This window comes from Neopelma chrysocephalum, unplaced genomic scaffold (assembly GCF_003984885.1).
Source record: "Neopelma chrysocephalum unplaced genomic scaffold, ASM398488v2 Primary Assembly neopelma1_59, whole genome shotgun sequence".
Classification (NCBI taxonomy): Eukaryota; Metazoa; Chordata; class Aves; order Passeriformes; family Pipridae; genus Neopelma; species Neopelma chrysocephalum.
Window position 1 is genome coordinate 16,552,838 of NW_020897714.1, and position 19,143 is coordinate 16,571,980.

A 19,143-nucleotide genomic window follows, 5' to 3' on the forward strand; every position below is an offset into this window, starting at 1 on the left:
CTCTGCAACTCCCGATGCCTCCCTGCGGAGCTGCCTAGGTCTCAGCATGCTCCTGCTGCCTTCTGATCTCAGCTGGGGCTGGCAGAGCTGGGGTTTTGATTCAGGCAAAGCAGAGTACTTCCAAACGCTTCCCATGCAAGGGCTGGCTCGGTAGACTAGGACTCTTCATCCAGAAAAGAGATGGCTGAGGTCTGCGACACAGATCTATGAAGCCTAAATGCCATGGAGTAGGTGACCACGTGTGTGTGTTTTCTTAAAAACCCAAGGAGGCATTTGATGAAATACTCAGGTGCAAGATCCCAAAGGAGACATTTCTTCATGTGAAGTGTGGAAGCCCCTGCCACAGGCCACTGGCAAGGCTAACCTCTGTGTGGGTACAAAAAGGGATTAAATGGGAATTGACGGAGCACCTCTGGAGGAGGAAAAGCTGAGCTGGGAAACAGGGGAGAGGTGGGATCCAGGTGCAGCTTTGAGTTCTGTGCCTTGTTGGGCAGACCTGAGCTATGGCAGGAGTGTGGGAGCAAGCCAGCCTAAGCTTAGCCAGAGGCTCAGCAGCACAGGATGCTACCCAGGCCAGCTGAGCCAGCGGCTTAGCAAGGAACAGCTGTGCTGAGCTCTGGTTGTGCTGAGTTCCTGTGCTGAGCTCTGGTTGCACGTGGGACTCCTAGAACCTGTGCTGGAGCCCCTTGAGACCTGTACACCCACCCATGCAGCGTGCAGTTGCGTGCTCCAGCAGTTTGGTGGCAGCCCCAAAGGGAGCAGGGCGCAGAAGCCCTCGGGCGCTTCCTCCCGGCTTTCACGAGCAGAAAAATTGGGACACCCATCTGATGCCTAGAGGCAAGTGTCAGCACAGGCTGAGGATAAAAACATCGCCATCATCCAGAGTGAGTGAAAGAGCCTGACTTGTCAGCTGAGGACACTGGAGGAGGCCAGCATCAGCCCAAGGTGACGGCTGGTTGGGGCAGAGCTGGGGGGTCCCATGTCAGAAAGGAGCTGCAGAGCTTTGAAAAGCATAGCACTGGCAGCCTCCTAGATCTGCGTTTGATTCATCCAACCCAGAGCAAATGAAAGGCATACACTTTTAAAGATTTTTGGCTCCTGCACTACCTGCTTTCCCAAGACACCAGCCTTGCCGTCAGAGCTCTCGACCTTTGAGCTGGTCCCAGTGCCACTGAAATCAATGACCAGATTATTGTTCCCCTCTGAAGATTTTGGATTAGACCTCCCCATTTTGTCAGGCTGATGTGAGCAAATGTGGGTTTTCCACACTAAACGTAATCAAAACAAACCCTGCTCCCACTAGCTTGTGCAACAAATCATGCTGGGGGAATTGCTGGCATTCGGCATGATTAGCCCAAGTGCAGATGCCTTCCAGCTTGTAAACAATAGCCTAAAGGATTGGAGAGGATCACAAACAAAGCACTTACAGACAAGACAGCATTTTCAAAAGGGACTTGAAAGCTTATGTCCATTGGGGGTTTGTCTTTTAAAAATAAACCAGAAGTAAACAAATTGACAGAGGCGGCTCTGAAGAATCTAAGAGAACGAAAGTGAGAAGACTGGATATAATACTCCAAAAATTAAGCTGGGGAAAACTTAAGACATGGCTAATGGGTCCTTTTAAACTCCTCAACAAAATGTCCCACAGCCTTAGGATTGGGCTGACACTGGAAACTCCACCTGTCCCCGTGGATGAGGCTAGGTGGGGTATGTAAGGGATGCAGGAGAAAACCCTGCTCCAATTCACAGGGAAAAAAAATCCCTTAAAAATGTGTGAGAGAAACAAAAGAATCAGGCAACTTGTGCTTGTTTTATGGTGATTCAGTCTGAAAACATTCCCTCACTGCACTGCAAGCTAGTGACAAATTGCTGTGAATTTCTAAGTGAAAACTGTTCAAGTCATGTAAACCAGAGTTTTTGCATTGTGCTTTTACTCATTTAAAAAAAGAAATCTCATTTTTTATATAATATCTTTTAAGTATGGGCTGAATTATTTTCAGTGATGTCTTATTTCTCCTGGCCCTGGCAGAGGGAAGTAGCAAGTGCGCATCTTTGCACTCAAGAGCTCCTGCAAGGGGACAACAAAGTTCTTGACGTTGATGGAGCTGGTTGCTCATTTAGATGCCACGGTGAATGGGAGCTGCGGTAAGAGCTTGCCAGCGTCACTGTAACTGAGATGGTGTTGCAAGGAATGCCAAGTCTGGAAAGGTGTGAGCATCCGTCACGCTTTCCCTGGTTCCGTGTGTGCTGGGAACACATTCCTGCCGCAGATCCCTTTGGTTAAAAGCTTCAGGTAGCAGCTATTCTAACCACAGAGCATGTACATTAGCACCAGGTATGTGCCAAGTCCTTGCTGCTAGACTTTCAAGTGCATCTAGAGTTGTTACGGGATACGTGGAATCTCAAGCCTAAATTAATACAGGTGCAAATCCAAATGTTCTAGGTAGTATCCAACCCCCATGTTGTTAGTACTTCAGTACTGCTGTTGAACACTCTGCAGTACTGAGTTGGGAAGGACTGATGGTTCCATTTATCCTTGGACTTCTGTGAAGAGCTCTCCAAGGCATCGGGATGGGAGAATGGGGTGGTGGTGAGCAGGAGCTGAAGATCTTTTCCTGCTCTTACAGACTGTACAGGGAATCAGCCAAATACGAAGGCAACTCTAATGTACATGCTGAAATACCTAAAATAAGCCATGCAAACAAATCAGTCGTATGTTATCCAGATGGGACTGTTCAAATCCAATAATAGCAGTAAAGTGCTCCCGAACTCTGCGGAGAGAGAGATTATAGAAGGATCAGGTATAATTATAGTACCTTATTATTACCATTCTCATCATTCTTTCTAACAAAGCTTTTCAATAGGATGAAAAAACTTCTTGCAGAAGAACGTAATGTGTTTGCTGGCATTTTTTCATTCTTCCCTCCAAGGCTATTGAAGTCAGTCCTGTAAATGATGTTAATAAATATCGTAATGATCTTGGGCTATTATCTCTCAGACAAAACCTTCTTTAGCATTTCTTTATGGCCTTGACTACAGCAAGCCATTCTCCTGAAACATCTCACTGTTGCTACCACTAGTGAGAGCACCAGCAAAAATATCCCACTGTTGCTCTGGTCCTTGCCTTGATACAAGTGCTTCCAAGTAGGGTTAAGCAAACAGCCTTAAAATATTAGTGGCTGCAAGTGGCTTGTCTATGTACTGGTCCATGTATTCCACATGGAATATAGGTGGAATCATTCAGCAAATATTCTTTACTTTGGAGAAAGTCATAGAGCTGGAGGTACATCTCTGCAAGCTGTTCTCCTCTACCCAAGTCCCGTCTCCTCTGAACACCATCAGTGCTTGTGAGAAAAGCCCAGGGTTATCAGAATCAGACTGCGGGCAAAATGGGTGTGAAAAACACACATCATTGTCTGCAGGTTGGTCTTGTGGGCTGGCACCACTCAGAGAAGGAAAAAAGCCTCCTGGTATTTTTTCAGCAGTATCCCTATCCAAGTCCTGGAAGTATTGCCATTGAGGGAACCTGTCAGTGCAGGGGAGTCATGCTCCCCATGGAGACACAGCCCCACAGCAGCTCTGAAATCCAGTGCAGACTTCCCAGTGAGGGGATTTCTCACAGGAGGGAAGTCCCCGGCAGCACTTCCACTTCTGCATCTCCCGCAGCCTAGGAGCAACTCAGTATGGGGAAAAGCTGTCAGTGAGCATGCAGATGGTAAACACACTACTGATGCATCGTGTTCTTAATCTGCAGCACACCCTTCATTGCCTTCCTCATGGCCCTGATTCGGCAAATCCCTTGCACCTCTCTCAGCTTGGGGAGATCCCTGTGCCTGTATCAAGTGTTGCAGTGCAGGAGAGCCTTTGTGTCTCCATCCTGCTCACCTGCAAGTCCCGGGCAAACCAGGAGAAGAGGCAATGCATTTTGAACAGACGCAGCAGGCTTGGAGGGGGACAGGTTAGGTTTGTTTCTTGGGCAGGGAGGAAGGGGCAGTTTGCTGAAACAGGTCTTTCTCTTCTCCTCTCCCCATAGCAAGCACCTTGGCAGAGCCTTGCTCTCAGCTCATGAAAGTAGGGCAGACTCTAACCACATTTCAAGCTGTCTGCGTTTTTGGATTCTGGGTAACTGTGATCTGTATCTGTTCCTAGAAGAGATTTAAAGAACTTATAAACCACAGCTGGGCAGAGATAATAAAGGAAGGAATGGTGGGGTGGAGAAGGATCTCCCTAGATTGGGGAGAGAGTGGTCTGCAGGAGAAGCCATGGGCCCCACTATGGTAAAGGGTCTCAACATGACTACTTGGGCTGTAGGGGGACACAGAGGGGCTGCCTTAGGGAAACCTCAACAATATTAGTAGCTAGGTATAAAATGTGAGTACATGTATATACATGCGTATATATATCTCTCTAAAGAGCAAGTGGAGATATAATTAGCCACAGAAGAAGGAGTCTGGACCCCGCTATGGTGTCCATCTAGTCTCACCTCCCTGCATTTGTTCCTGCTGAGGTTATGTCTCCATGCAGACAGGATACGCTTCCTCTTGCACTCCAGGGTTTTTTGCATTTCTCATCCTTGTTGGACCCACATCTATCATCCTGTGGTTTTCCAGGCAGAAGAGACCCTTTTCACTGGAGCGGTTGGAGTGGGTTCAGGCTCAGTGCCTAACCTCCAGGCCCATAGAGAGGTTCACAAAACCTCTCCCAGTTCTCCCCATAGCCTATGGCAGCCTTGGCTCTCCCGGTGTGCTCAGCAGTGCTCTATAAGGGTTTGAAAAACAAAACCCAGTGGTCATCCTCTTGCATTAGGCCAAAACTACAGATCTTTGTCCTGTAGTTCTGTCAGCCAGAAATGTAAATGGCAGGTGGGAAATTGAGGGATGGGGAGGGAAGACAGAATGAAACACATTTCTATATTGGCAAAAATCCTAGTAGAGGTGCAGTTCTTCCAGCAAATACTTTTGCCAGGATTCTTTATTTAGTTTGTATAGCCAGAATAGGGTCTGGTGACAAAAAGATGTTTTTCCACCCTAGGAGGTTGTGCTGTAACAGCTGTATCAGCCTGCATATTCTCCACAGTCCACAATAAAAGCAAAGTTGAGGAATTAATAGAAAGAAAAAACTATTAATTTGCCAGCGAGGTACTTAGCTACTTAATACCTTCCCAGCTTTCCTCCCAGGAGCTGGCAGAGGCCTGGTGTGCATGAGGAAAGCCATGACAATCTAAAGTGGGGTGTGATTGCATGCATGTGTGTCTGCTGCAGGGGTCCATGCTGGTTCCCAGGGTCACTGTAGCTGTGCTGCAGGTTCTGCTTCTCAACATCCTGAGCTGGAAAGCTGCTGCAGGGAAAAGAAAAGGTCCCTGTTAAAAAAAAAAAAAAAAAAAAGCAAGAGGAGGAGCAGAGGAGTGAATGAGGTGGTTTGGGTGCAGGGGAGTGTTGAACTCTTGCCTTCTTGAACAAGCTCAGAGGGAAGGAGCTTCGATTTGGAGGCAGCCATGGGGCAGGCCTGGGTACCTGGTGGCAGTCAGAAGCTGTTGCCTGCCAGGGTGAGAGGAGCTCGGTCTGGCACAGCTGGCTGGCTCAAAGCAGGGCTTGCTGAGGCCAAGCAGTTTTCCTGCACAGACGAGATCAGAAGGACCATCTGGCGAGGCCATTGCTGGCAGGGACTGGTTCTGCAGCTCCCTTGCAACTGCTGCCATCTTGTCCAACATGATCCTCCCTGTGTCTGCACAGGACCCAGCCCCTGCCAAACCTGCCTGCCTCCCACCCTTTACCCCCAACAGAGAAGATGCACAGCCCTTCACTCAGGAGGATTTCAGGGCATGATGTGCACACCTCAAAGCATGCAGCTGGCAAGGAGGGAGTTGGGACCCCTGTTTTAGGAGAGCACTGCTGACAGCATGCCCTGCTCCTGCCCGGCATCCCACCCCCGGCACTTTTGCTGCTAATGTGAGAAAGTTTGGGCTGGCCTGGTCATGGCACCATGGGGCTGGTGACACATCCTGTGCCCATGGGAGGGCTGTGTGCCTGTGACTCTTCTGCTTGTGCTTCCATGGGGACTAGCAAGGTGGGCTGCTGGGGCTGCTCACAGCAGCTGCACACCCTTTGGTGCAGCGAGTCTGTGCCTGTTTGTGGGGGCACTGATTTGAGCCTGCCCCTGCTGAGGGTGAGCTGCACACCATTACCAGCACCTTGACTAGTGCAGCATCCCTGGTCATGAAATAGGTGCCTGGGCTTTGCTGGTGGTGGGAAGCACCCAGCTGTGGTGCCAGGAGGCATCTGCACTGAGAGGTGTCATTCATAATAAAACTGTGCTCCTCACTAGCACTGGCAGGAGTTTTCAGAGCTCTCTCGGTGTAGGAGGGATGGCTTTTAAGTGACTGGGACAGGCAGTGCCGGGGTGGAGGCAACGCTGGCAGCAGCTCCCTGTGCTTTGTTCCCCGGATGGGGGCTGCTGCCCCCCCAAAGTACTCAGCAGAAGTGACTCGGCTGCCTCTGCCACAGGGGGCTGTGAGGGGAGCCTGCAGTGGAGGGGCAAGAGGTATGTGTGTGGGGTGACAGGTCCGAGCTGCTGTGGGGACAGTGACCTCTGGCAGCAGCGAGGGGCGAGGAGGGCAGGAGACAGCGGGGATGGGTTACACCCACGGCAGTGAGGTTCATTTTCCTTTTCCGCACCCGTCTTCAGCCGCTCCTGCCTGACGGGCGAACTGCAACCGCAGTATCTGCAGCTTGCTGAGTAAAAATTGTTCCTCAAGCTGTTGATTACGGTTAATTAGCATTAAATTTGCCTTAAATGGATCCTAGTTGTACTCGTTCGCTCCGGGGTGGCGGCTGCGAGGTGCGAAACAGTGGCTGCCCCAGTGCCCTAGGACCGGGATGGGTGGGTGCGGGAGGGACGGAGGGGGCGACCGGGGCGGCGGCGCCATCTTGTGGGTGAGGGCGCGGGGCGGTGGCGGCGGCGGCCACCGCCCCTCAGGCCCTGCCCGCCACCGCGGCACGGCCGGTCCGGGGCTCGGTGTGCCCCGGCGCTCAGTGTCCCCCCGCCTCAGGGGCTCAGCTGCCCCGCCCGGTCCGGGTGGACTGCCCGGGGGAAGCTTTAACCCACTGACTCAGGCGGACCTGACATGGTCTCTCTGCCCTGGTCCTATGTGAGCTCCAGGCACGGTCAGGTGGATGTTCTCCTGGAAGGTGTCAGCCTGAGAAGACAGTGTGCGCCTCCAGGCGAGTTTCTGCTCGCCCTAGCTTGACACGCAGGAAGCCCATGAAGGAGAACCGTAGGGAGCACCACGAGGCTGAGGCATGGCCCCCAGAGTGTGTCAGGCCTGTGGTAATTTAGCCCCGGGAATCTTTCCAGCAGGTGAACAGAGAAAAAGCAGGAGTGGGTGATTTCTGAGGCAGACTCATTTTGCTGATGAAAGGGAATTAGAGAAGTGCCCCCACCCTTCCCCACGGTAGTGTCAACACCTTTATTCTTCTGTTTTCCCATCAAGTCCCTGATTATTCTCTTCCCTAAAGCAGTTTGATGGATAGAAACATAGCGAGGGCATTGGCAGCTTTTGCGTCGGCATCATCCAGCCCTGCTGAGAGGCACTCAGCACACAACAGTGGTAAAAATGCTGGCAGAGGTACGGCCCCACTTGCGCTGGCTCTGCTATCGCTCCTGCCGCCAGACAGAGGGAAACTGTATGCCTTGGAGTCTGGGGTTAGAGGAGTCAAAGAGATTGTGATTCCTCAGAGGTGTGCCTGTTGCCGTTGGCTGGCTTTCCAGCAATGGGGGATTGAGCTGGTCTCTGACAAGGCAGCAAATCCGGAGCTGCCGTGCTGGGGAATGAAATGCTCTGTGCAATCAGGCTCGTTGAGTTGCTGCAGCACTTCTCTGCGCCAAGCGGTGTTTCTCTTTTGGATGGTTGTGGTGTTAAACGCTTCAGCAATAAAGAGGCTTTGTTGTGGTCTCTGCAGCGTTGCTTTTGCCTTGGCTAGCAGCAGCCTTTTTGTTTGAATTAATACTTTCCCTGGAGTTGGCTGTGGAGGCATGTGTGGGCACATGTGTGTGTGTGTGCGCCTTTACTTGTGGGTGTACATTGGACACAGCTGTGAGCAGGCACTTATGGTAGGTGCAGCACTTGCCCAAACATGTTGCTGTTTTCGCGCGCCAGAACAATGTGCCTTTCCTCATGGTTGGGAACGCTGGCCACCATTGCAGGCTTTTAACAGTCCTTGAGTGAAATTAGACACTTTTCCACCTACAAGCAGAAACTGTGGCTTGAACCTAGCCCAATCCTGTATTTAGTCTCAGGAAGTGTCAGCATTCACTGCATTAAAGGGAGGACCAAGCCATACGGATCCTGGCCAGTCAGTGCTGCAGCGGGGTTATAGCTGGCCAGGCAGTTCCCTCCTCGTCATGCTGCAGGGACCGGCTCACATGCAGCAGTGTACTGTATAGTGCATGAGTGAAGGTCATACAATGACCTATTGCTATGGAGCTTCGTAATTTATTTCCTTTGGAACAGGTATGCTGGTTAGTTCCACCTAAGTTTCAGGGCAATCAGTTCAGCCCCACTACAGGCTGGTAATAGAAACACACAACTCCCCAGCTTTTCCTCATCTTCCTCCCATTTGTGTCTCCAGGGTTAAAACTCAGTCCAGAATCCCCAGACCAAATTGAATTAGAATTTAACATTCTAAGATTCAGGCTCCCTTTAGGCTCTAAGGAACAGAATGTCATCCTGTCTCGCAGTTAATAGCTGCTGGGTAGTCGTTTCAAAGCCATTTCTTTTCAGTGAGCTCTACCATAGCAAATCCCAGCAGTGAATGTACTTCTGGCCTGGCTGTGCCTTTAATCCCACAGCTGAGTCTTATGTGTGATCTCTTTTGAAATGCTAGATCTTTTTTTTTTATTCCAGACAGCGATATTTCTAGGACTTGGCATTTTGAGTGGCAACAGGGTTGTTTATAGGAAGAGAAGAGAAAGGACAGAAGGACGATGTTGACCTGGCAGCCCTACAAACCTACCACACTTAATCCACTTATCACTCTGAATTCCTGAAGCAGATAAATGCTGATAACAGTTAAAACACATCACTGACAGGAGCAGCATGTTCTGTCCTCTAGAAATACATCAATGCTGGAAATTGCAAAGCTGTGTGCTACCATGGGGATGAGTGTGATATAAGAGCCGAAGAAGCCCTCACTGTTCATCCAAGTTCTTCCACAGGAGGGTAGTGAGCCTTTGCTTCCTTCTCCCTCCCTGCTCCAACTACCTTGAGATGCTCTTCAGGCCTGAGAAATGCTGCTGAGCACTGTTGTGACCCCAGAGCCCCCCAGAGCCACAGCTGCCTGATCTATGCCTCCATATATGAAATACCAGTTGGGCCCCAAGTGTCTTGTTACCACTCTTGATTGTCCTTGCTGCTCAGCGTTAAGGCCTGTGAGGAGCGATTTCCAGCTGAGACCAGCCCAGTCCAGCTCACATCAGCATGTCTTGGGGAGAGGAGCTGGTTTTGGCTAATCTGAGCTAAACCTTCCCTGGAGGAGTGCAGCTACTGCACCAGCCTTGCAGAGCCACACAAAGCCACTTGCTCCTCTCCCCATCTGTCAGGGCTCTCACCAAGGTATTGGAGCCATCCTTGGGGGCAGGGGGCCACAGTGGCCACAGCTGCACACCTCCCCCTGTTACAAGACCCCTTCCTCCTGAGGACCTGCCCCAGGCTGAACAGGAGGAAAAATGCTGTAAACCAAAGGTTGTTTGGATAAGACCTCACTCCTACAAACTCTGGAAGGACAAAACAAGTGATAGTGCTTTTGATGACGTGCAGTTTACAGGCTTATCTGCTGTCTTAGGTCTTTTCCCCCATGGCCATCCCCCACCAGTCTCCACAGCACAGCACCCCGTGGGAGCAGGCACCCTTGAAGTTGCAGCAGTGTGCTTTCTTGTGGACAGTGCAAATGTCTCACAAGAAGTGCGAAAGGAGGAAGCTGCCTAGAGAGAAGTGAAGATCTCTCAGACATTGGAGGGTTTATGAGTCAGATGCTGCTCAGCTGTTGCATTGCAGATGTCTTAGCTAAAAACAAGCTTTTGTTGAAATCAAAGACTCTTCGTGAGTATAGGCGGCAGGAGCCTCCCACAAAATGAGAGTTTTCTTCTTCAAAGGGCTCTCCTTAGATTTGACTACAATAGATTACTTAAAGCTTGCCTGCATTGTGAAGCTGATTCAGAGCCAGCATGGTGTGGATCTGAAGCATCCCAGCTGTTAGGGATGAATTTGCTGTCTGGTTGTTCTCACTTTGTGAATATGAGTGCCTTCCTCTGAAGGGACCTGGTGGAGGAGTTGGCTGTGGAGGGATGTTTTGTGGAGTCAGGAGTACAGTGGAGCCATTTCTCTGTACTGACTGCTGATGTGGGTACTGGTTTTCTGCACTGAAGACAAAACTTGAGTGTTCATGTCAGTTTGGAGGGTGACAAAGTTTGCTTTAAATGTGGGTGATATTTTACGGTCATCGGGAGACAAAGCTCTGTGTGTTAAAGTGCTTATGGTCTAATGTTTGGACACCCGCTGGTAGGTGTAACACCATCATGGTAGTAAAGAAATATTAACCCCGGTGCGGGGAGGAGTCTGACTGAAAAGCAGAAGAGCTTGCATCTGCCAGGAACTGCTTGCCAAAAGCAGTGTGTGTACATCCTGCCTGTCCCTTCACAAAGGGAAGGGGATCAACCAGCTGCCCAGGCATGGAAATACCTGACAAACCCTCATCTCTTTTGCCTTTTGGATCTTCCTGTCTTGTTGCTTTCTTACAGCCTTTGACACTCATCATGGCCTCTAATCTAAAAGTCATCTTCCTCTTTCTTTGGTTGCTTCAGTGTGGAGGTAAACAAATATTTTTTTTAATTCCTTTTGTTTACTCTCATGTTTTTTCATATTAGAGCATTTCCAGCTGCTATCTTTTGCTAATTTCCAGAGATCCCCTCTAGGAATTTGCACGCTGCTGCTATTTCTGTCTTTTAAGCATTTCAAAGCTGAGAGAGCAAATCCTCAAGAAAGGGGAAACATGGGAAAAGGGATAGATAACCTAAATAAAATGGTTTGGCTTTTTCCTTGGCATGTTCTTCTCAAGCTCATGGCTCCTGGGATACTGCAAGAAGATAGATCTCTCCTCTGCTTTGTTATAGCAGTCCTTAGCCATGTCTTGTACAGAAACTATATTCATGTGTGTTCTGCTGGGTAGAGATGAGGAGAAGGATGATGAATGATTTTGAAAAATATGGCCCAGAAGAAACCACTTGGGTTATCACTCCCACAGTGTCTGCAGGATTTTCTGTGATTTCTTTCCATAGTAGTGTTCCTAGTGTACACAGGACTGTGTGTTCACAAAGAACGAGCATGTCCCTGAGGACTGTACTATATCTTGGTAGCTTTTACGGCCAAGAACCTTTTTCTAGTGATGTAAGCTAAGCTCTTCCTTACTCTCAGGCTGTTGTCCCTGGCTATGTGATCTGTAGAGAATTTTCCTTAATGGATGTTACTTCCCAACAGTCCTTTCTGGGCAGTGGCCATGCCCTCCCTCCATTGTTGCCCTGCCCCCCCCAACCTTCCTCAGTGCCCGGCATTAAGCAGCGCTAAGTCTGAGTTGCCTTTTCCAATGCCAGCGCCCGCTGTGCAGGGATGATGCTGCTGTTGTGATGCAGTGTTAGTGCATGATGACAGGAAAGCAAGCCTGGCTGTGCTCTGGGACAGCTCTAATACCTTGTTATGAGCCTGTTCATAGATGCAGAACACCAGGGAATCCCATCAAAAGCATGAATGAAAAGCCTGCCCATCCCCTACTTTCTCTCTCTACCCTTCTTTCCCTCTTCTGTTTTCACATCTCTGAAAGAATCCTTCATTTCATAAGAAGGCTTGTGTGTAAGTTTCTAGTTCCCTTTCTTAAACAGCCTCCTCTTAAATTGCTTTATATATGGTATTATGTCAGCTGCCAAACAAGTAGATCTAGAGACTGCCTGATGTTAAACCCAAATTTGGCTGGGAAGCCAAAGAAATCCTGTACCCCAGGCTCCTTACTAGCCTGTGGCTCACTCTAAGGTTTTTTTACTTTTTATTAAACAAAACAGGGAGTGAACTTTGGTATGGCTCCACTTCTGTGCTTATTCATTCTCTCTTGTAACTCCTGACATCATTGTATACTGAATTGCAGTGATAGATCACTTTAAACTGCCCTGTATGTGTTAGGAAGAAGCACATGAAGGGTGTGATCTTCCATCTCTCTGCTTAAGATACTGTCACATATAGATACTTAAGATCTGCAGTCCTCTGCAGATAGTTCCCATATCTGGCATCAAGGCTTGTACTTTGCTGCCCTTTTACAGCAGCAAAACTTTGGAGTGATTAAGCTGTGGCTTATTTCTCATGGCCCCCGTGCTGGCCCCTGTACGGAATATGCAATTTCCTTCCCCACTTGTTTTTCAGAAATACATAGTGCCACTGATAACACCTGCTGACGTACAACACCTTCATTTCCACGGAGTCATCACATGGCCACACATAGATGCCCAGGCAGAAGCTTGTAACTCAAGAGTTCCAGGAGATGTCTAGCTAGCATTTGTCTTGGAAAATCGCTTTCTACTCACCCACTGTAAATACAGTCTCACACCACTGCAAAATCCGTTCACTTCCTGCTTCATTTCCTTTCTCTCTGTGTGCTGGCGTTGTACGGAGGAGCTCACAAGAGAAAAGGGGAAGCCTGTGAATGCAGCAGGCTATCAGAAATCAGACAGCAATTACCTAAGAGATGTGGCAGATCACACAGGGCACATGCTCTGAATCACTCAGTTTCTGACAAGGGCCAACACTCTGTGCTCTGGGCGTGCTTCTTGGCATATGGTTACTTTCCATGTGATCCTGTCTTTGGGACAGGACTGACTGAAAGTGATGTTAGGTAACTGCTAACACTTATTACCCTTACAGGGGAAAATGTTGACGTACAGCAGAAACCTCCAATCCAGGTTGCACTGCTTAAGGAAGAAATATCCATCCCCTGTAAAGTCATCTTTCCTTACATGCCAAAATACACCAAATTTTCAATCTGCTATTACTGGATTAATTCACTGGGCCAGAAGACATCCATCTATAATAGGTCAGAAAACTTACCCATTCCTTCTGGAGAAGAGAATAAGACTGCTGCCGTATCTTATGACCACAGAATTGTGCTACCTGAAAAGACCTCTTCTACTGGCACATACTACTGCGAGGTCAAATGGAATGACATCCAGAAAGTGGGAAAGGGAGTGTTTGTCCTTGCTAGAGGTAAGTGAACGACCAGAAGGAAGGGCAGGAGGTTAAAAATCAGCTGGATCTGGCTGTGAAAATATGGTCTTTGCTCTTCTTTTTGTCTACCCAAACATGCTATTAAATCAGGTGGGAATAATGATTCATGCTTAGTACTTACTGCCTTTGGGGTTGAATGCGCCTTGCACAGGTGACCTGTGCTACTGTTCCCGATGGGGAACTTGAAGATGCAATAATTTTTATCTGCCCTGTCACAGCCTCCTGGGAGTCAGGATCTATCCAGGGAGCCTTGGCACTGGGTCAGATGGTGCTTTTAAGTGCCAATGTTGAGGAGATAGTGCGGTTTGGCCTTCAGCACTATGACAGAGGCAGCTGGTAAGGTCAGTCCTTAGGGTGCTTGCTGTAATGAGATGTACAGGTTTGGTGCTCACTGCTAGGGGCTCACGAACAGGTTAGGGACTGACCAACATCCCTCCCCATTTTCCATGTGATGCAAGGGTTTGGTTGGTCTGTTAATGGGCAGACCGGAAAGCAAGGGAAAGCTTCATGCAACATAAGAGGAATGTTAAAGAAAAGTGATAAGGATGGGCAGGCTGCTGACTGGCTGGATTTGCATTACTGAATGCTGGATATGAAGAACTTAGTGTAAATGCAAGAGCTGCAATGAAATAGCTTTGCTACGCTGGTCAGAGGATGCCTACAGTACCCACCCTCCTAGTTTGTGTGGCCTGCGTGCTTTCCACCATTTGTCTTTCTGCTCCTATCACAAGACCTTTGCCAGCCTCTATCTGCCACATTTCTGGGCTCTCATAGTTGTATCACCTCCATCTAATGCACTATATGACATGGAGCTGCTTATAACCTGCCTCTTCTGTGTGATTCTGCAGCTTCATCCTGCTTTCTGCTCAGTCAGAGTGGGTTTGGAAGGCTGTGTGCATCTCTGCCACCATACCTGTATTTTAGTTCTCTCAAGGCTTTTTCCAGGGCTAAAATCACAGCAGGATTGTAACTTCTCCTCACTGTGAACCTTTTTCCTTCTTTCTTACAGGTACAGGGTACATAGATACCTCTTATGGGTGGGAAATCCTTGTTACCCTTACTGTTCTTCTTGCTGCATTGAGCATCATCGCAACAGCTCTGCTTCTGTGGAAAAGAAAGGCAAGTTATAACCAAATAAAACCCAATACCTGACATGACCCATTCTAGGAATTAATTCCATTTGCTTCTAACTTGGCTGGATTGGAAATCCCTGTCCTGAGATTTTCCATGCTGGGTGTCTGCCTTGGTTTATTTTCTTAAGTTCAGTTTTTCTGAGAAAAAAAATATTACAGGAAAGACAAAAAGAGTCAATAATTAAAGAAATTCTGGTAATTGTTTTGACTCCAGCATGCTCTGCTTTAGAACAAGGGTTTGACACAGGGCAGGAAGTCACATTAGCAGTGTGCTGCCCATGAGAACATTCAAGGAGATGTAGCTTTGTGATGGAATTTGGAAAATTGCAGTTTGTGCATACTCAGTTGTGGCTCTCATCAATTTAGCAGTTCAGTTGTCTAAAACCCCTGTGAGGGGGCCTTACCTGCCAGTCAGACAGGTAATGTCCTGTGCACTCAAGCAAATCTGTTGCAACCCTGATGGCAGGAGGAGGGCACGACTTTCCCTGTTTCTAATCCTCTTTCAAGATGGAGGTTACTCTGGTTCAGGAATTCTGCAGCTGCATTCCTGAGCTTGTGCACCACAGAAGAAAAAAATCTGCAGTGTGGAGGGGCTGGAGACCAAAGCTTTGGGCATGAGTTTGGCAGAGAAACATTAAGAGGCAGAGAGAGAGGAAAAGGTCAGGACAAGGATCCCAAGGAAGCATGTGTGGAAATTACAACTAACTGGGGAAAAAAAGAGAGGGACAAGGGCCTGAGGAGCAAAAAGCTTTATGTGACTCTACTTTGAGCAGAGGAAGTTTAGATTAGACAATCTCCAGAGGCACCTTTCAACAGCAATGATCCTGCGAAGCTGGAAGAATGAGCCTGAGGGCGGAAACTGGGACTGGAATCTGGAGCAAGGAAGCATTGGTTCTTGGAGGGGGGTGTTAAGACTGGACTGACAGGGCCCCTTGGGTTAGCAGACCAAGCTGGGATAAGCTGGGTAAGGAAGTGGAAGCTGGGATGAGTAACTGAGGGCAAAGGGGAAACCAGGTGTGGGGAAGAAAGGATTTAGAGAGAAGGAGAAGAAAAGCCAAAAGCAGGGCAAAAGATCTGGATGAGACAGGGGCCCTGAGGAAAAACCTCTGGAGTCATGATACTGGAATCTCTATTGTTTGGGAAAAACCTTCAGCTCCTAGTACTGCCACCCTCAGGTGTTCAAATTGCATCCTCTGCATTCTTCCAGAGATCTCAAGGCTGGCTTAAAAATACCTGATGTCTTTTAAAGTGGAGCTTGGGGATTGCTGTTTTCTAGGTAGAGTATGCCCCATATTTACTTCTTCGGGCTGCTCTCTGCTACCACAACAGCAGGCTCTCTGCATGCATTTTTATGTGGAGGCTGTGCTGCTTTACAGTCCTTCGACTCCAAGGAGCATCAGGCTTCAGCACACACAGTCAGAGATCATGAGGTTGAAAGCAGAATGGCAGCAGTTGGCAGACCTGCTAATCTCGTGAGACTTGCCTTGCCGGCAGCCTGATACAGGGGAAGGAATGTAAGAGGCAGAGTGAGTCGGCTGGAGACAGGCCCCCATCTCTGTTTGCCTAGACAGCATCTCCGTGGGGATGAGGAGGGGAGGGCAGTGTCACGACTCGCCAATTGGCATCTCTAGGTTTTGAGGTGGGCCTGCAAGTCTTAGACTTATGGGCTGTCCTTGGGGCCTGAAGAGATCGTGCAGTCTTTATATTTGCCCTCCTGCAGAACACAGCCCATATTTCTCACCACAGCTTGCTCAGACCTGCTGGTTTAAAAATGTTTATCTTTAAGAAAAGCTATTTAGCATCCTCCTTAGTTACTAATGGACTGGAAAGCAGTTCATAGTTTTCATGTGATGTGAATATAATCATCCCACTTCTTTCTGAATTAGAACAAAGCAAAGCCTTCTTCCTTTTCTGCCTCCTCCCTTGCTTGCTGAGCTTCTCTATGTGTGAATGGAACATGTTCAAGGAGAACTCATCTGATGCATCATTTCAGAGGAAGGCACCTTCTTCCTTCAACTGGACTTGCACATTAGTGTATCACTGACTATATGTCATCACTAATGCTTGTCTGGTGCTCTTCTCTAGACCCTGCGTATTAGCAGAAGCTTCCCGGCCAAGTCCTGACAAAAGTCATTGCATTTTGCCTCTCTGAAATTCCCCTGTGCACTATGAACATGGCCCTACTTTATTCCTTGTCCTACAGCATTGTTCTGTGCTGTAAAATACTTACACCCTTCGCCCAGCAAAGTTTCAGTGGTGTAAGTGCTTTATATGTACACACAGAGCCCAGTTCTCCTTTCTACTGCTCCAGTGTAAGTCACGGGACTCCTACATGTTACCCTGTGGTAACATGTGGTGAGGAAAGTGACCAGCATGTGTTGTGCAGACACTGCCAGCACTCTTTGCTTTGGAAGCATTCAGGAGATGTGCAAGCATCTGGCTTTGATATGACATTGGTGTTCATTTCAGCTTTGGGGAGATTGTGTTTTCTCCAAATGTGTCATTTGATGTCTTGTCCTGAGCAGGTGTTGTGCCCTAGAAGGAGCCAGCTAAATATCCTGAGACAGAAGGTGGAAACTCAGCTCCCTTCAGCCAGCCCACCACCACCACCTCCTGTCTATGATGTGAGTACCAGAATCACCCTTCATCCCTTCTGTCTGCATCGTGGTACAAATATTCCTTTCCCTGCCATGGTAAAAACAATGCCAGTATCATGATGTGAAACATGAGCAATACCTGCATACCAGCCTGGTACTGGTGACCTTGCCCTGCTCAGCTCCTCTCAAGACTGTACATGTTGTGTGTCTCCATCCTGGTCCCAGTCATGGTCTCCCCAGTGCCCAAGCCTTGCCCCATGCCCTGCTGGGCAGCACCCTTTCCTCTACAGCAAGTGTGGGGCCACAGAGGGTTCCTGGTGGAAGAGGTAGAAGGGTCTCCACAAGTCAGGAAGAAAGAGGGCATTTCAGCCCCTCTTTGTACTGCAGAGTGTCTCAAGGACATGCCCTTCCCAGCTGGAGAATGATTGCTCAGGAAAGGGGCAGAGAGACATGTTCCCCTAAACAACCCCAGCTGTTCAGAGTTCCTGCTATGGTACCTACACTGATGCCAGTGTCACAGACCATTGCAGTCCTGAGCAGGCTGACTAGCTAGCAGGGGGAATAGGGCAGGAAGAAAATGAAGGGAGTCTCTTTTTTGAAGCATTTTTCTTTTCATTGCATCCTTTTCCATTTCGCAAACTGGGGAATGCCAACTGTTCCTACTCCTCGAGCCCAGTAGCTGCAGCATCATAAGTAATAGAATTGAAGTGGCTCCCCTGAAATGCCAGGCCTAGACCTCAGCTATCTCAAGTAACCGTGACTCCTAATACCATTTACAACCCATCCAGCTCCATTTAAAATGGATTTCTTTTTCGCCTTTTACTCCCATGGGAGGGCTGCTCCACTAAGAAGGGAAGGGTTTGGTTTTTTCCTTGTGATCTGTGGGACCAACGAGGAGAAATAAAATGAAAGTGAGTAGAGAAGGATGTTACCTGAATATTAGGAAACCTTTTTGTCTGTGAGGTCTATAAGGACTAGAAAGTCTCTCCAAGGAAAACCTGTAAGCTCTTCTGAATTAATCATTTAAACAAAGTGAAGCTCTGGAGGTTGTACTACAGAGAGGAGCAAAGCTCTGGCAAGGAAGCAGGAGACGTGATCGGGGGCAGATACAAACAAGAGGGTAGGCCTGCTCCTTCTTCTCACTCTGTGGGGGGGAGGAAGGGGCACCATTTTGTGGCCTTTTAATTTTTTGAGTAGTTGTTTAAAAGAGAGCACTATGTATTGTATGCGATACGTTTGTTCTGGGCAAAAAGCAATGCTTTGGGTAAAGGAGGTTGCAGGTCATAAACCTTTTCATTTGTATCAAGTAATTTCTTTTTAATTTGGGCTTATAAAAATCCGAATGGGTAGTTTCCTGCTGAAGTGGATGATTTCTGCAAGGAAACAAACAAAAAAATCAAATCCATTTCTCGCTCAGTCGGCCTCGTCATGCATCCTTAGCTCCATCTTAATTACATGTTTCATCATGTTGTTCTGTTCAGGCTCCACTAAGGCTAATATAGCAAGCCAGCAGAGCCAGCCTTAGGCACAGGCAATCCCAGGAGCTGGCCGGGCCCCAGTGCTTCAGGAGCCCTATGGACCTGGCCCAGCTGGCCTTCCCCTGGGCTGTTAACCACACACCAGCTGTGTAGGGCTCCTGGCCAGCCCGGTGTGCAGGGCAGGTGGCTCTTTGGCAGGGCTGCAAGCAGCCTGGGACCATCTCCTGTGCGCTGGGGAATATGAGCCCGCCCACTTGGAGGGTCCTGTATTGTGGAGCAGCTGCTGCGGGACGACTCGTTCAGGCATGAAGCGGCAACTCCTGCAGCAGACACATGGTGAAAGAAGGGCTGCGAGGTGAGGAGGGGGGAGCACAGCCCTGTGAGGTGTAATGGGGTATAGAGGGCAAGAACCCTGGGGTGGAAACCTGTGTTAGATGGGCCCTCAGGAGAGGTGAGGAGAATAGAAAGTAGACAAACCTGATTTCCTTTGAAAGCTGACTCTGGTGCCCCACTGCTAAATTTTATGGGAACTCTGCATAGTGTAAACTCAGACTTGCAAAGGGCATTTGAAACTAGGTGTGTTGTGAAAGTCTATTGGTGTTAAACTGGGTGTTCAA

The 19,143-nt window shown here is 48.6% G+C and overlaps 1 protein-coding gene across 4 annotated transcripts in view; it reads left to right on the forward strand.

Moving 5' to 3' along the window:
• Positions 1 to 19,143, forward strand: part of NFAM1 (NFAT activating protein with ITAM motif 1) — a 54,067-nt gene that overhangs the window by 27,879 nt on the left and 7,045 nt on the right. The window contains exons 1-6 of one of the 4 annotated variants that reach the window (XM_027680098.1): positions 9,779 to 9,788; positions 10,340 to 10,343; positions 10,423 to 10,864; positions 12,959 to 13,297; positions 14,328 to 14,437; positions 16,977 to 17,075. In XM_027680098.1, coding sequence (XP_027535899.1) covers positions 10,726 to 10,864; positions 12,959 to 13,297; positions 14,328 to 14,437; positions 16,977 to 17,075 — 687 coding nt within the window. In that variant the 5' untranslated portion in view covers positions 9,779 to 9,788; positions 10,340 to 10,343; positions 10,423 to 10,725. Of the gene's footprint in view, positions 1 to 6,948; positions 7,357 to 8,902; positions 10,865 to 12,958; positions 13,298 to 14,327; positions 14,438 to 16,976; positions 17,076 to 19,143 lie in introns of those variants that run through there. The other 3 variants (XM_027680097.1, XM_027680099.1, XM_027680096.1) reach the window with 3 other exon arrangements.